Source organism: Temnothorax longispinosus, chromosome 5 (assembly GCF_030848805.1).
Source record: "Temnothorax longispinosus isolate EJ_2023e chromosome 5, Tlon_JGU_v1, whole genome shotgun sequence".
NCBI classification, from domain to species: domain Eukaryota; kingdom Metazoa; phylum Arthropoda; class Insecta; order Hymenoptera; family Formicidae; genus Temnothorax; species Temnothorax longispinosus.
The window spans coordinates 6,595,918-6,613,486 of NC_092362.1; the positions used below are offsets into that span (position 1 = coordinate 6,595,918).

Consider the following 17,569-nt stretch of genomic DNA (forward strand, 5'->3'; position numbering starts at 1 on the left):
TGCTAATACCTTTCCTGATAAAAAAAATAATTTTTTTTAATATTATCAACGCAAATAATTGATAAGACTAAGTATGGGCTAGGTTAATTTTCTCTAAGATACTCGCACGGAGAATAAGACTCAAACACTTTCGCATAATTGACCAAACTGAACGTGGTAATTGCGCCTATTAACGATCCGATTTGCGTCGCGACGCCAGTGTAGTAAAGACCCCGTCCAGGATCGGGTCGATACAACGTCGTAATGCCCATTTTTACGAATCCAATTAAACCGCATAGCGTTATCCATGCAACAACTACAATCAGTTCACCCACCCATGAATGTTGCAAGGGAGGATGAGGCGATTTCGCGGCCAGATATAAAACAAAGCCGGAAAGTGCTAAAATAGCTGCTGTAAGGATGTTCAGGAGTTTCACCTCTGGTGTATTTACGAAGAAACCTAAAGACATGGCCAATGGACCAGCTATGGAAGCTAGCGTGACTGTCAAGTGATAAGCTACATTGCCATATGGTAGACAGGAGTACGATTGAATGCTCGGTAGAGTACCGTTACCGAGGAAACAGACTACAGCCATCATGACTAATAAATAATAGTACGTATGTTTCGGCATTTTCCAGCCGGAATTAGTTTTGTAGCTCGGCGGTGCTGTTGTGTCGGTCGGCAACATTTCCATGCTGCTCGGAAGCTTGACTCTCTCACCGAGTGCTATAGGCAACGCGTTTAAGCCTAAGAACGAGAGAAAACTCAGGCACAATAGAGTTCCGATGAAGATAAAAAATATTTGGGAGGAGAATCTCGGATCTGATTCTGCAGGCACGAATTCCAGATGGCTCGATCCTGGCTTGGTAACGTTGACGCATCCCGGATTATTACCAACGCCTTGGATCAGCGCAACTGCGCTCGGTACGAATCCGCTCAGTCCCTCTCCCACGAGATACGACACTAGATAAATCTCACGATAGTTCCTCATGTACGGCATGAAGAGAACGGAACTTGTGCATCCAACAAGAGCGGTCACGAACATCAGCGACAGGAGAGCGGTCGAGTGCTCCTTGCCGAACACGACCGAAGTATGACTGTACAGAAAACTCAGTGCGACACAGGCGAACGCTCCCGCGGCCAGCAAGGAATAAATGATGTACTTGTCATATGCCCAAACGGTGTACCTGAAATAGAAACACTCGTGTTAGACTTGTGTTACGCAATCGTCCTAAAAGACATGTTATGAAACATAGACCTACTTTATGTACAGGGTGTACAGTATAGGACCTAAATTGGCAAATTGCACCAGCATCACCATGTGCGCGGGCAGGCTCCATCCTTCCGGGGCTATGTGCACTATGAGAGGCAATTGTACGTAAATGCCGTTTACCCCGATCCAAGCACCCAGACCGAACATCAAAGCGAGGAGATCGACAAGTAATCTCCGGTTGCTCAAGCGCTGACTCAACATTTTGCTCATTTGCCTCAGAATGTGTTTGTACTTTCAAATTATTTCCCACACGCGACGAACGCTTCTGGTCGTCGATCACTCGTTAGTCTCTCGCTGGCTCGCTGCGATATTCACCCCGTTTTGCAGAGGGTGCAATAATATTGGACTGATAATTATTTATCGCATTATTTTGACAACGAGAGCGCAGCAAAAATCTATCGGGATAAAGATAACTAAAGATAAAAGTGAAGGTTGAAGTGCGATTACTAATAAATAATTGAAATGTCATTCTATTGCATTTTGAAAATCGACTGCTATAATTTGTATATGAAATATATTATTATATGCATGCACAACTTACTGCAAAGTATATCTACGTATCCAGATGTTGGATAAGATGAAGGCTTTCTTGCAACTGCTCGATCGCGGCAAGAAATTTCTTGCATCAATTATTTATTAATTTTACTTTTATATTGTTAACGGTCCTCTTTTACTTATTATATTATCAATTATTTATTAATTCCTCAGAATTCGCTGGAGAGGTCTCGACTTTGCTGTTATCTTATATTATAATATAACAATTTGGTCCTTCGCCAATTTTTTAAAGATTTTCCATTCGTTTTTTACACGGAATTCCAAATTCGTAAAAGCGAGGAAAATGTTTCCTGCACGTCGACCCCGACTGAATAATCACAAGCGTGCGACCGACACGCAACTACTCTCGGTTGGCAGGCGAGTGCTCCAAAAATCCGGAGTAGGCCGTAGGGTTATATAATGCACGTGGTTCACTGGTAAATCGATATATCGCACGGGTGTCTCGATAAACATTAACGCTTTGCGCCTGTTAATTTTTGTGCACTAATGGCACTTGTCGGTCGTAAGAATTTCACGTGATAAATATTCGTTCGCGAATATTTCGCACGATTAGCACACATGTTCGATTAAATGATACAAATAGTAAAATATCGAGCAATCTCGAACGACCGGTCGCGAGTATCGAGTAACGAGTCTAGAGAACTGGAGGGAACTATCCCCACCAAAAGCACCTGTTGAGTCAGGTCACCCGGTATGATGGATGGCCTGTGGCTTTTTGTTTTTACAGGAAATGTACTGTCTAGCGAGTTATCTAATCTGAAAAAATATAGTCACCAAACTGACTTTAAAAGATTGTTCGAAAAAAAGAACGAAAAGAAAAACTTTTTAAAAATGGAACAGAATAGAATTCTTTTACATTTTTGCATCTACATTAAATTTTCCGCGAACATTGGCAGTGTAGCTTAACTTTTCATTTTTATATTATAGGAAACGTTATAGAATTTCAATGCTATTGCATGATTAATATCGATCAATGATATTCCATATATCGTCGCATGAAAGAGTTATACTTACTCTTCTACTGACAAATGGACCACGATCCGTCGAGATTGATTGATTATCAATAGAGAGGATCGCTTGGACGATAAGGATGTACGAATTGAATGCACGACAGATTGAATATAGCAAGAACTTTATAAAAGACGAGGCAGACTCACAGATGGTTTAAGTACATTAGTATTTGTCTCAAACTCTTGAGAGTTTTTGCGTTTGAGAGTGTGTTTTGCGTTCGCATTTTTGTTTTTTTCTTTTTCTTATATATATATTGTTTTAATCATTTTTAGTAGAATTACATGGATGAAAAAAGGTCGCAGAAAACGTGCTGTTGCAGGGTGCTCGAAAGTCGTGTACGGATATATAACATTTTTAAAGGAGTCCCCGTTCGGATGACAGATGGCGGAAAAAGGAAACGCCGAACTATACTTGACATAAGCTTCTTCGTGTTGCGCCATAGTATCGTCGCCTATATATAGATATATTTTTTTATCTGTAGATAATAAATATGCATAAACAATAAGGAGAAACTCTTATCGCGGGAAAAGAAAAATCGCGTTGATTTATTTGCTTTTCGTTAATGTTTCCTCCTTCAATTAGGATAATTAGATAATGTATAAGGTGTCCCAAAATTCGCGTACGCGGAGTACACGATTCTTTGCGTCCAAATGGAAACTTTAAGTTATTATGCATGCGTCAAGAGCGGTGCGTGTTGGACATATATCCTGCTTCACTATTTTTCCAAAAATATTATAACGATTGTGAGTACGCTACTTTGAATATATTAATTAGAAAGTTTTTTAACCGATATCTTTGAAACAATAGCTAAAAGTAAAATAAGTCAATTAAATAAGTAGATTAAATCTAAAGATTTTAAAAATATTTATGGATTTAAAAAGGACTGATTGAATGTTTTTAAAGGTCTTCCACCTGTATATACATATTTATCCTCCGAATAAGATTTTCTTGTGCAAGTTGGATTGCTATTCACATTTAATCTAGCTATTTTACTTCAGATATATCAATTCGATAATTTTTTGTTATTAAGAGTAAGCTACAAGTATAAATAGCGACATTTATTTATATATCGTGCACCGTCATTATAAAATCTTTAGAGAAATAGTCAAATAGATTCATCACGCGCCCCTCTTCATTCGTTAGCTTCAAACTATTCTCATTTAAAAACAATTGCTCGGACGTAACTTTGTCAAAGGAAAAAGTTATTTCCTCTGGCACGGAAAATCGCACCGTGGATTCTATGCGCGCGAATTTTGTGACACTCTGTACACGGTGAGCTCGATATCAAATGTATGTACATGTAGTATACAAATGTATTGTTACGTACGTGTCTCGTATATATCATATATATGTTGTATATGCATATATATATACATGGCTCGTTTAACCATATTCTATTCGCAATCTCGTGCGGTGCACGTTTGCCTTGACCTTGATTAACCGATTTGCCGTTGATTGTTCTTCAGATCCGTCGGATTAAAACTCGAGTACGGTCGATCGTGGCGATCCCCCTCTAAGGATACTTCGAAGCGATTACTATTTTGCAAGTACGAAATCCCGTCGTGAAGGACGACGGTTGTCGATTATAACATGGAAAAGTGTCGCGATCGCGTCGATCGACCTTACAGAGATGCGCATAATCGCGAATCGCGGAGTCACGATATAATTGCTGGATCGGCTGCGACACAATGGCGCGGGAAGCGACGATGTACACATCGAAAAATCGTATATACACATATAGGTATAACATGTGTGTATGTGTATGTGTGTGTTCTATCGAACGAATACGGTGTCCGCAAGTAAATGTCTGAGCGTAAATGAAGGTAGAATAAAACGCACGCGAGAAAGAACTCGTGATTGATTTGCGGGATCGAACGATCTGCCGCACGTACAAACTAATAAGCGCGATTGCGCGTGTCACTATCACTAGAGCATTCTTATTATTTTCTGCGCAAATAAGTTTGTCCGCTGACGCGTCTCGCTTCCGCTTGCTTTTAATTTTTGAATCAATTATGAACGGATTAATCGATCGCGACCAATTAAAAACGAGAATTAGGCTTAAATATTTAAATTTTATTTAAGTCGGATCCGACAGCTGTATTATACATTTTGAATGCTGCAGAAAAATAGATATTTCTTGTTAAATTAATCAGAAATAACAAAACAACTTTTGAAGATGTCTCCGATTAAAAAAACATAATTATTTCATCAGTTCACATTTTATTTCTCTAAATTTAAATCTTGAACATTTTTATTGCAAGCTTCTCGTGTTTCTTACTTGTTTAATGTTTTATAATTGCTTAATAAGATCGATTTTGCTTGTCATTCGCTGCGTCAGCGCACCATTCTCGCGAGAATGAAATTAATCGACTGAGTCGTCGAACCATGCCGGCTCGCGCACGAGGAATTTAACATTAACAAGTTCGTAACCGTGTATCTGTGCGCAGTAAATGTACCGAGTATCAAGTATCGTTCGCGATCGTCTACTTTGCTACGAATCTCCGTCCGTGCTTGACTCAACTTCTCAAGTATCTCACGGGAATTATCGACAAACTTACTGTTACTTAGCAGTGTTGAAGTTGAGAACGTAAAAGCTTTTGATGTACGAATAAATGCTCAAAAATTCCTATATAGGAGCTTCTACATAACGCGAATCCTCTCGCTAAAAAGAAGTTAAAAAATAAAATAAAATAAAATTTTCGGATTATCTGTCGCAAATTTAAAATTGTTTTAAATTACAGTATTATTTCGGTATGTTTTTCTAGAAATTGAAATTTAGCGTGATCGATGTTAATTCGATCTCTTTCTACGACTCGAGACATGCTGTCAAGATCCCTTCAAACGTGTCAGAGCGGAAACGCCAGGGATCACGTCGGCGGACAAACATTCGATTCTCATCGTGGTGAGATGAGATTAGGTGCGATTGTCAGAGCTGCTGCGGCTATATATATACGTCTGCCACGAACGTGAGTTCGTGTGGAAAGTTTCGAGTGGAAGGGAGCGCTTTCTCCCGCGGTCGGATGTTTATTCCGGCCGTAGGATGCTGAGGGAATCTTCTCGCTGGGAGACGCGAGCAAGACCAATATAATCTCGATGAAATTGACTGCAGTACTAGTACACGGATTGTGCGCGACATGGGCGATATTGTTAAGAGCTACTATTGCGAGTCTGGTCCTTTCGCAATTTTGACACTTTGTTACATTTCCCCTACATTGTTTGCATTGTCGTCGTAACATTCCTGATCAAAGATCTTCGCACTTTTAATTGTACAATCTTTTCAGATGGCCGTTATCGATATTAGGATTAACCAAGATATGTAATGTATAAAATATGGTCAATAATTTTTTGTATCATTCTTGTGTTGCGTGTGAAGATTAACTAATAACACGCAAATTGATATGTGAAATAAATGATTAAGTAGTGTTGATTAATAAAGAGAGAGAGCGAAACTTTTTCCAAAGCTAAAATCTAATTTAGAAACGTTTCATGTCACTTAATAAGTTTCTTATAATTTGAAATTAATTATTATTAATATTACATTTTTGGGATTAATCCTTCATTAAAAAACAGTTTTTTTTTTTAATTAAAAATTTGGCAACTTGGTCAGGAGATTTTTTCAGGTCGAGCAAAAATAACGATTTATATTGAGAATGTGGTTCTTTATGCGACTTTGATTTTAGAAATGACACGAAAATGTGTCGCTGACGGTCCCGGGGTGTTACGAATTCTCCTCCTGATAGATTGACATTCACTATAGATGCTGTATGGGAGAGACGAGTTTCTGTGAGCGACGTATCACCTGAAAACCCAGGTACATATACACACACGTACACACATCATGACGTAGGACAGTTTCGGCTAGTACGTAAGTGTGTACGTACGTGTTCACGGGGAACATCCAATGTACGGACCGGTGATACTGTATCGATCAAATGTTACCTGCCGGTGTCGCAGATATATACATATATATCTGCGAGGATGGTACATGGTTCGCATAGCTATGTATTTCGGTAAAGTACAGAGTTCTCGGCGTACATACGAGAAAATACCGTCGCGGTGAGACGAGACGGAAATTATTGCACCGTTCTGACGGCGGGGAGTAAAGTAAGATGAGAATGCCGTTAAGAGAGAGACCGAAATTCTGTAATTACAGCAAACAAAATTTTGTTCGAGAAACGTTTGCGTCGCGGATGCAAAAGGTATAACTTCTTCAACGTTACCTCGTCCGAGAGAATACGTCTAAATGAAAGATCTGAGCTGTGCGCGATTGAATGTATATTTATAAAATTTCAGTGGTATGTATGCTGCACACGTGATGCAGCACACTTGCAGCTTGCAGCAGGTGCAGATATATCAAGTGACAAAATTGCCGTCTTTTGTAAATTCTTTATAAGAGCATGTTGAGACAGTTTAGGATGATCGCGTACGTAAATACGGAAAAAAATATCGCCGAGATTTTCAATCTTACTTTCTCCTCGCTTAATAAATTTTATTTCAGTCAGATTTTCGTGAGATATGACGCTGTCGTAAATCAGAAAGAAGTTATATCGGCGTCGGTTGTACGATCAGATTGCGAGATCGAAACGTCTGCAGATATTGATTCTAATATATTTGACCGGTATGTAATAAATACGAAATTACAACCAAATATGCGACATGAAAACGGTGCAATTTCACCGAGGCCTTTTTGCATATGTAACAACGTAAATAAAAACATTACGAGCATTAGAAAATTAATCGGGCGACTGTGACGTCAAACTTATGAATATGTAACAATGGAAGAATGATAGTTTGCTTTCTTTTCTTTTATTTTTACCCTGATCATTTAGCCTTCCACGAAAGGCGAGTGCAGTCTGTGTTTTAAAGGCTGCGTATGACGTTTTCAGCTTAAATGCCTTTAATTATCGTGTGATACACTGTTGTGTGACGCTTGATTGGTTCCTTTAGGACGCTCGAAAGATAGGCGAGTTGTAAAAGAAATTTATTCTGTAAATCCGAACTCCTAATCTTCGAAGTCAGAAAGTTCGACTTACGAGAACTTCGGAAGTCTAGTTTATATTCCTGTATCGCTAATTTATCAACACGGTATTTCAAATTTTTCATATGAAATAGATGAGAATTTATCTTGATCTAAAAGAATGAATTTTTTTTAACTTTATGTTATTTCAGTTTTTACGAATAGGAGTGAAAAATATATCAAAGCCTATCCGATTACGAAAATATCAAATAAATGCAAGTTTGCGAAGTATATATTTTTCTTAATTTCTATTAATCCACATACGTCTCAGATAGTCATTTTAGAATTAATAGATATTCCGACTCAATCTCTCAGCTAAATATTTGTACGGCGAGTAGCGATAGCTTGAATGGAAACGTAGAGTTATATAACAATGACACTCTTAATGTTCGTAGTAAAAAGATCAATTTGAAGGGGATGTAATCGACTAGAGCGTCTGGGTGAACTCAATTTGCACAACGATGGCATTAACGCGCATCGCAATGCAGCCTTTTAAGGGCTCCCGAAGAAGCACGGGCTTTTTCCTTCTTCTCCTCTTCCTCTCCGTTTCTTTCACTCCTCTCGTATTTGTTCGCTTATGTAACATTGACTGTACTCTAAAGTTCTGTTTAATATACGTACTACGATAATTACAGTATTGTTACTTGGCTTGGCGACTATGCCAACGCGCATATCCTCTTATTTCCACGGCGATGTACACAATAGGTGAAAAAAGTCTTTAGAGGAAAATAGGTTCTTTATAGTAAATTGACAAGTAGATAGATTCGTGTTCGTGTACGTGTGTAGACGTGTGTCCGCGTGTCTGTGTAGAAATGTGTGTGTCGGTGCGTAGAGTCGAGGAGAACGCGACCCTAAACTTCACCCTACGATCCTCTTTCCCCGGTCATTTTGCTCCCTACTGTGTTCCTGCGATACATGTATACTGGATGTTCTGTCTCATAAAATCGGTACGGTGATCGCTTAAATCAGGAACCGTTTGCAAACACCTTTCGCATAAAACTGACCCCGAAATATATGGCGCGTCCAACACACATTCTGTATTGTATATTTCTAACGTATCTTATGAAAAATGGAAAGATATATTCTTATACGCCTGGTGTATAATAAAAAAGAATTACATGAGAAAATATACATCAAGAGAGTTATGAAACTTAAAGGAATTCTTGCAATCCTGTTAATATGATTTGTTGTATTATAACAAAAGAAATCCAATTGAGAAGCCGATAAATTTAAAGTTCAATTATACTATATTGTTAAATAAAAAAAATGCTATATCAAATAATTGCTATTGGAAAATATAATTTATAAAGGAACAAATTCAAAAGGATACCAACCATGTGCTTTGTGTTAGGACTATTCCTTCGATCGTTATGTGACTCCTGTCTAATACCTTTCGAAATCCGCTTAGCGCGAGATATTGCACCGACGTACATAAGACAGAACGCGACGTACATATGCATGCTCAACGAGTTCCACGTCACATTCCCGCGCGTTTGCCCATCCCCGCAATTGCATCGGGACTGCGGCCGTTAGCCGTACCCTCAGAGAGGATCGCCCCGTCTGGCGGCCATCTTCGCCGCTCTGGAGGCCAGAGCGCCCAAGGAGCACACCAGCCCCGTCAGCGTCTCCCAGAATGTGGTCCTGCGTCGCTTGTGCGCCGCTTGGCCGACGTATCCCAGATAGTAGCTGGCATACCGATCGTTGTTGCCGGCGCGATTCTCGTAAGCGCCGCCGCCGCTGCCTCCGTTGCTGGACCTGGCGCCGACGCTGGATCTGGGCTGCTGCAGGATACTGCGACGATGCTCCTGGCCGTTGCGATCGATGCTCCGCCTGGGCGAGGAGACACCGCTGCCACCGCTGCCGCTGCTGTGCCGATGATGTTGCCGCTGCTCCTCGTAGAGTTGCTGGTGCAGCTGCATGTTGCTCAGTCGTCGATCCATCATTCTGACCAGGTTCTGATGCACCCGCTGGTCTTCCTCCGGCACCGCCGCCGCCGGCAACTGACGCCGGTAACTCGGTGTTGGTGACGTTGATAACTCGCGTTCCACTTGTCAAGCGTATTCGGTGTCGCTGGACGCCGATCGCTCAAGATGACCCTGATGACCCACCACCGAGTGATGCTGCTGATTTGGATGTTGCTGCTGTTGCTGCTGCTGCGCCTGTGCATACGCCAGACTCTTCTGATAGCTGAACAGCTGCCTCTCGAGGCTGTAATTCTCCGCTTGCAGCGACACGATCTCACGTCGCATCTGCTGATTGTGGACGCGACACACGTCGTCGTACTTGTGATAGGTCGCCTGAAAAAGCAGATGGCTCTCGTTCCATTCCAGTCGAATTTTTAGCTGACCCTTATCCGTGAGATATGGACAATGATTCTCCTTCACTTCATTCATGTCCACGTTCGTCTCCATGATGATACCCTCGTCAACGGGCTCCTGAACGTAGTAGCGGCTGAACGGTTCGCCGGGCAGCCCAACCGCCGCGACGTTTGGTCCCTCGCCCCTCAGCAGATATGCCGACCAACTAACATATCTATTCGAACAAAAAGTATCTAAAACATTTAATTTCCTAAACATCTTTTCAATGTTTTTCAAACTTGACTTGTCTAGGAAAGAACATCTATTTTTTAAGAATTTTATTATTAATAAATATTATTTTATTATTCTTTAATTAGACCATTGCAATTTTTTCGATAATTGATTAATAATTTGCAGATTAAATATTTTTCTTGTAATAAAAAATATTAAATTGACAAATGTTCAAAAATTTGCCTTCATAGAATCTGATTTCAATTTTCAACGATAAAAATAGAATGCACACCTTAAATGATTCCTCGGCACATTATGGATGTCTTTGTACACCAAGTGCAGCCTGACTGTGTCAGAGTTGAGATCGGCGCGGATGGCCCAGGCCTGTTTATCGCGATCGTAGCAAGGCGCAGCCGGCAGGACCGACGGACCCAGCGCTTGCACCGCGACCTCGCAGATGGTCCTCGCCTCGAGCATCTCGAGCGACACGCGGAGTGCGCCCTTGTGCGCGATGTCGGACCATCTGACTCTCGTGTGCCATCCGAAGCCGCAGCCCTCAGCGTCGGATATGTCCTCGATTTGCCCGGAGTCTATCCGCCGCTCGCCGTCGCCCAGGGCCAAGCTGTATCTCACCCTACACCGATGATCGAAGCCCGACAATCGCATCAGGTAGACGCTCACGCGGCTGTCCTGGCCACGACCGTCCGTTTCCTTGCCGTGCGGATAGATGACCAGATTCCAGTCAAAACCGCCAAACGCGAAGTAGTCGGTCTCTAGCTTGCTCGGCTTCGTCTGGCCGGCGGAGAACACCGACGTCGGCATCCTGACCTCCGTCATGTAGACCGTCCGCACGTTCGCCATGGACAGCTCCAGCTGAAACTCGCCGTTCGTGTCGGCGAAATTACGACTGTAGAGATCCGCCACGGCGATGTAGCTACGGTTGCCTTGGGCCGGCGCCTCGTAGGTGAACTTGACGCGTTTGCCGGAGAAGCTCTCGTTCATGGAGAAGTGCTCCCGATTCAGCAGCGTGAACGTGAAATCCACGTATACGCGGAGGTTTCTTGACGCGCCACGCCATACCAAGTACACGCCCAGGACCTTGATGGGATAAACATCAGATAATGACGGTAGTCGCTATTTAATTCTAATCCTATTGAATTTTTCGAGATGAACTAGACGCTTAATAATTAAAAATTGAAGACGAGGAAATTTAAAATAATAACTTTCCCACGTATCTCGTACAAGAGAAAGAATTTCTTACGCCAAGTTTTTTGTTGAGAATTTACTATGTAGAAAAGGTTTCTACAGACCTAACAGAGTTTCTATCTGGTCGATAAGTTAAGGAGAAGGTCGTCGATCGAATTACCTTTTCCCCGCGCGAAAAAGCGACGGCCCATCTCTGAAAACCGCATACTAGTTCCTTGCTGGTAACGTCTCTCTCAGGATCGCGCACGACGGTCCTAGTGACGACGAAGGAGAAGACCCGCGTGCCACTGCGATCGTGCAGCTGCGCGAACCTATACAACAAAGCCATCACCGCATCTCGAGGGCACCGTTAACCCGATGGTCCGCGATGGTTTACGAGAAGGATTCGTCTTAGGTCGATTTATGGTAATCTGAAAAACATAATACTCCATCAATCGTCTAACGATAATAATCTCTTTAGCGCCTAATAGTAATACCGATGAAAACAAAAACAGAACAGCAGAAAAACCTTTTAAAGACGATCTATCGTTTCGACAATTTTTTGATATTCTTTCGAACATATTTTAGACTCACGTTATTCAGAGTATTAGACAGTATTTTATTACAACGTAAATGGTAAAATGGTAACTAACTTCTATCTTAATTAAGACTTTAATAATGAACGTCTGAAAATCTCAGAAATGTTGAATATTCTGTTAAATATTCTCTTTGAGATTTAAAGCGCGGCAGCCAAAAAGTTCTTGCTCGACTATTCTTAGAGTATTCATCAGGGATTAGTTCAAGGTGGTATTCATCATAATCCGCTTTCATTCTTAAATACTCCACCATACATAAGAGCCTTTGTGGTATTAATTGTTGTGTATAACGGAGCACGACAATGAAACAAGCAAGTAGGCTTTAACGCAGGGTTTTTCAGGGGAAGAACAAGAGGAAACATGACCTGGTTACGCAAATAGCAAATATCTCAACGTTACCTCTTCTGTCGTCGCAGATATATGCATTTTAGATTTCGCTTCTAAAGTGTAAAAAATATACTTACGAAGAAAAGAAGAATCACAATTTTACACATTTTGATATATGAATATATCGTAATGCCGTTAGTGTTCCAATCCAGTGAAATTCATTTAGTAGATATAACTGATGCTGTGCTATTCTCTCTCTCTATTGATCTGCTAATTTACATCCACTATGTGCTGGGATAAACCGAATTTAGCACTTTGTGGCCTGTGTCAAATTACATTCCATTGCAAAGCCGCATTTTGGATTCTGCGAGAGTCGCAATGTATTATGTATCGTCACTCATACTCGCCTATTTTCACATGATACGTTCTATCCATGATGATTCATCCATCAATCCGTCATTTGGACGTCACGTAATGTAAAAGATAATGATACGTGTCTAATAAATTATGTAAATGTAATTAAGAAAATTTTATAACGCGAAAGAAGCAATCATGTGAAAATGAAATAAATCTCACAGCTTTGCGTACATCAGAAAAATTTATTGTCTAAGAAAAACGTAGGTGATAATTCTTCGTCGATTATTATTATTTTTACGGTAGTATTAGTTTTTGGTGCCTTGTATCTATAATGGATATATGAAAATTACGTTTCTTTCTGTTTAAAAACATTCAATAGATCATGTCGGCGCTGAAGAAGGAAGAGGCTCCCGAAGTCTTCAGGGAGGCCATCCTTTATCGTGAATGGGGCTATCGACTTGCCAGTCTGGGCAAGTATCTCTTGGCCATAGATTATTTCGAAAAGGCGTCTAAATCAGCCGAGGCCGAGGACCTTAGAACGTTAATCGGTCTTTACAGAGCGCTCATCAAGTGCACAAAATATTTCGCGGCAGAAAAATTGTCGGAGAAATGTATGAAAATAGGTACGACCGCACAAGAAACTTCAAATGTAAAATTGGAAACATAACACGTTGTAGATATAGGATATTCTTTTCGCACTTTCATATGCAAATTAATGTTATCGCAATCATATCTGTTATGAACTATCCCCACTTTTCTTATGCAAGTTCTTACGTTTACAATAGCAACACTTACACGTCTTCCGTTTATTCAGAGTTATTTTCTTAAAACTCTCCTCGTTCCATATTTGCAGCCTACAAATAATGTTTGTCCTGTAAAGAATCGTGTCGTATAAACGTCCGCTCAAGCGGCGTCGATCGATGACGCCCGATAATCCGAGCGATAATCATCTTTCGCTCGATAATTTCATAAAAAAAAAGGGAAAAGAACAGCGGACACACTTGATCTCTGCATCGTCGTATCTCTCTCCGCAGATCCCGGTCATTATAAAGTACGGCAGATGCGAATGGAGGCGCTTTTCCAGATCGGTGAGTTCGGTCACAGTCTGGTTCACGCTTACGAGGGTATGCGACGGCACGGGGTGACCTTTGAGCACGGCGCCTATCAGGCAAACGAGACCATCGAAGATTGCATCGGCCGGAACACGTCGCCCGTCGCGCTGCTGCTACTCTACCCGTGGATACGGCGTTTGTGGGAGCACCGTGAGCTCCTGATCGGCAAGTTCGAGGAGGAGGAGGACGAGCTCGAAGGTGCGTATCGCGATTACAGCAAAGGTGGGCAAATGATTGTGCTCGTTCGCGATATCAGTTCTCGAGCGAGTACTCGACGACTCGAGAGAGTAACGGTGAAACAGTCGTTTCGGAATAGCGCCCACTGACTTTTACGAGGCGAGATTCAATTTTCGTGATGGTAGAGCAAGAAAATACTTGGGTTCTTATCGGACCTCGCTTTACCGAAGCGAAGTTGATCGGAGTAACGGTGATATATAAGTATGTGATCGACATTTCTCATGTGATATAATATAAAGGAATCGTCACGTCTCTCTCAATGATTTTACTAGAAAATATTACTATTACATTACTTATAAGTTATAAAAAGTTTTTTGTAAAACTATCTTGAAACTGCTTCAGCAATGATTTGACGAGTGTAGACTGGCTTTACGGTCGTAGGTGTCGCGAAGGACGAGGTGAGATTCAAGGTGAACGATCCCGAAGTGCAGCGGCAAGCACGAATGAAAAGACTACAGCGCGTCATAGCGAAAATGAACATGGGATATTTGACGATTGATAGGGATTTTCTCGAAGAAATCGTGAACCGACCGGAGATCGTGGCTTCGTCGAGCAAGAGGTCGATTACCGAGCTGCTTGCCCTTGCGAGTACGTGCTATCGTAACGCGACGTACCTGCAGGATCTTCTGCGCATGAGACGGCCGTTCTACGTTACCCTCTTCCGACGACGTAAGATTTCAAAAAGGCGCAGAATGATGATGGAACAAGAGCGAAAATTGCGAAGGAACATCGTCGTCGTAAAGGCGGATTTTCTCTTGCGCCTCTTGCAAGCCGCGAGGATCAACAAGGACTATCCGGCCTTTTTCAAGTCGGTGTCCGGACTTGCTCAGGAGTCTCGCCAATATACTACGAATATACTGCAATATTTCGTACCTTGAAATTGAAATACCTAAGAAGCTTTCAAATATTATCGCTGCTGGGGTCACATGGCAGTACATTCGTAGTGTTTAGAAGTTCATGAGATTTGTAAACTTATTTATGAATTTCCGATCTAACGCCATAATCTTATGCCAGACTCGTCGATCACATCAAGGACAGCTTCGACGCTTACTCGGACAAGATGTTTCCGCTAAAGCAAAAGTGTCTGGACGCGTTGTACAAAACGGTGGCTAGGGTGTACCTCGACACGCGTAATTTAACGTGTCTGAACGAGGAAATGAAGATGAGATATTTGAAACATCACTTGGGAATACGAGTTGCAACGTTGCCCCGAGACAGTGATATCGCGTGGATGCCAACTGTAAATCCGAAGAAGACGTTGAAGATATTCCGGAGGTATAACTCTCATTCGTAAATAGATTTCGGGGCTGAAAATGTGATATCTCGTGAATTTCCTGCCTGTTTTATGCAAGTAGACATTTATATTTTATTTCTGTGTTATTAGAATTTTTAGCCACGAGCAAGATTTCGCTGAAATCCTAGTTTCTCGTTTATTTAGTTAGTAATCCTAGTTTCTGCGTGTTTCATTCTTAACGCTTTGACAGGTGCGCTGTTTGAAATAACAGCTGTTACTCTGTTTAGCATAAAGCTACATCATTTATACCATTATAGATTATGTAATTTAGAAACGTTATATAATTTATGCGTGTAATTTCCAGTTATAATTATTCTCGCGGTTAATCCATTATAATAATTCCCATGCATTTAACTGATCAATATTTCGAAAACGGTTTTAATATTTGCGGTTCAAATAGGAGATTAGTTATGGCATCCGCGCCGCTCGAGCTCGCCTGGTTGCATCATGAATTTTGCAAGTTTCTCATCGACATACGCCGCTTCGATCTAGCCAGATTCTACGCCAAGAAGGGACACGACATGGCACAAAAGGCGAATTGTGACCAATGGGTCCTAAACATCGATCATCTGATGCTGCGACTAGAGATCTATCAGAATAATCGGAACGAGATGAGAGACGTCGCGATTCAAGCGCTCGCGCACGCCAGAAAGCTTAATATCGATTGTCTGGTAAAAATAAAATTCACATTTTTCATTATTCGTAATAGCGTCGCCATTTTACGGTCGAATTTATTCTACGATCGATATGCACACATTATTTAAAATTAGCTTGCGGCGCGCAAGAGAACGCGTTTAAAAAAAATATCGGAAAACGACGAATGAAACTAACACGCTCGTCGCCGCCGGCAATTTCCACTAATTTTTCCTCTCTTTAGCACAATCTACGCCGTCGCGTCCTTTGAATGTTTTAATAGATAAAGTCTAGAGACGCTACGGTGAAATATATTCATTAGTGCATTATCGCGAGTAATGTTATATTTACGAAACGAATAAAGGCTAATTTTTTTCACAATGTTGCGTTCTCGTTATTTTTCTTTCGAGATATTTCTTTATCCTAATGACCATTGAAAAGTTTTCTTCTCCTTTTTGTTCAGAAAATGTTCCCACAATGTTTGCAACCACTTTTTTCATATTATAAAAAGCTAGAAAAGCTGTCGCTCCGGAAAATTTCTTCGTAAAAACGAATGTAATGATCTTCTTTCGCGAAAAGCAATTTTCGCCATTACGCGACACAATTGAATCGCTGACGTAGGCGATAAGCAAAGCATCCTCCATTGGCGAGATATGCTTAATTCAAGGGCCGGTCTCATAATGTTTCCGCAGATAGATTTCTATGAAAGGGCCATGAGGGTCGTGGACGAGCTGGACGTGGAGCGTAGCGGCGACTTTGACGACATCGCTGCCAGGCAGCAGCTTATCCTCGAGCTGATGCCAAAGGAGATGAAGGGGGAGGTGGATTTTCTGTGGCGGCGAATGGACGTCGTGCCTGCCGAGAGGCGACTCTCCGTCATGCCGGGCTGCAAGCCGATCGATCGAAAGTTCAAAATGCCGTCCACGCGAAGAACCATATTACCCAACCCGCCGAAGGACCCGAAGAGAGACGCCAGGATCGCTTTGTTGAAGCAGCACGCTCCGCCGCACAGGCGGCCGGGTTTCGTGAATTTTCAAGAGTTCGAATAATTGATCTTCAATCGGAACGCGAACAGTTATATTTTTGTATTTTGTTCATGCGGCATTTATTGCAAATTATCGCGGGATAATCAACGTCAGACACAGGTGTATAATAATTCGCATTTACGAATGAGTTTCTCTCAACCGTTGTGTTATTAATGCGCGTTTGTTCACATCAAATTTATTGAAAGCCATTAAAAGATCTGTATCTCTCTGTCTCGACGCGAAATTATTCAATGGTATTTATTTCACATACATATAATTATATAATTTAGTTTTTATTTCACGTTGTAGAAGACAATTTATTTGTTTACGTTTTGTAGACAAAAATTCATTTAGAATGCACGTTCATTTTAATACTCGTACTTATAAAATACCTCCATACTACTTTTTTTCCTTTTCTGGACTGTAAAAACTTCTAGAT

The 17,569-nt window shown here is 41.3% G+C and overlaps 3 protein-coding genes across 5 annotated transcripts in view; 1 reads left to right on the forward strand and 2 right to left on the reverse strand.

Moving 5' to 3' along the window:
• Positions 1–83: 83 nt before the first annotated feature.
• On the reverse strand, positions 84–2,270 carry LOC139813201 (solute carrier family 52, riboflavin transporter, member 3-A). The gene is made up of 3 exons (XM_071778580.1): positions 1,795–2,270; positions 1,243–1,648; positions 84–1,167 (listed from the first exon to the last, which is right to left on the reverse strand). Exons 2-3 carry the CDS (start codon positions 1,461–1,463, stop codon positions 84–86), a joined length of 1,305 nt encoding a protein of 434 aa, XP_071634681.1. The 5' UTR covers positions 1,464–1,648; positions 1,795–2,270.
• Positions 2,271–2,923: 653 nt separating this feature from the next.
• LOC139813198 (uncharacterized) overlaps positions 2,924–17,569 on the reverse strand; it is an 87,173-nt gene continuing 72,527 nt past the window's right edge. For all 3 annotated transcript variants that reach the window (XM_071778574.1, XM_071778572.1, XM_071778573.1), the window contains 3 exons: positions 11,731–11,980; positions 10,657–11,462; positions 2,924–10,368 (listed from right to left, as the gene is read on the reverse strand). In XM_071778574.1, the coding sequence (XP_071634675.1) occupies positions 9,888–10,368; positions 10,657–11,462; positions 11,731–11,898 (1,455 nt within the window). In that variant the 5' untranslated portion in view covers positions 11,899–11,980 and the 3' untranslated portion in view covers positions 2,924–9,887. The remainder of the gene's footprint in view (positions 10,369–10,656; positions 11,463–11,730; positions 11,981–17,569) is intronic.
• LOC139812852 (outer dynein arm-docking complex subunit 4-like) lies at positions 13,212–17,154 on the forward strand. Its single transcript, XM_071777951.1, has 6 exons — positions 13,212–13,452; positions 13,864–14,139; positions 14,560–14,986; positions 15,193–15,453; positions 15,873–16,143; positions 16,798–17,154. Exons 1-6 carry the CDS (start codon positions 13,212–13,214, stop codon positions 17,152–17,154), a joined length of 1,833 nt encoding a protein of 610 aa, XP_071634052.1.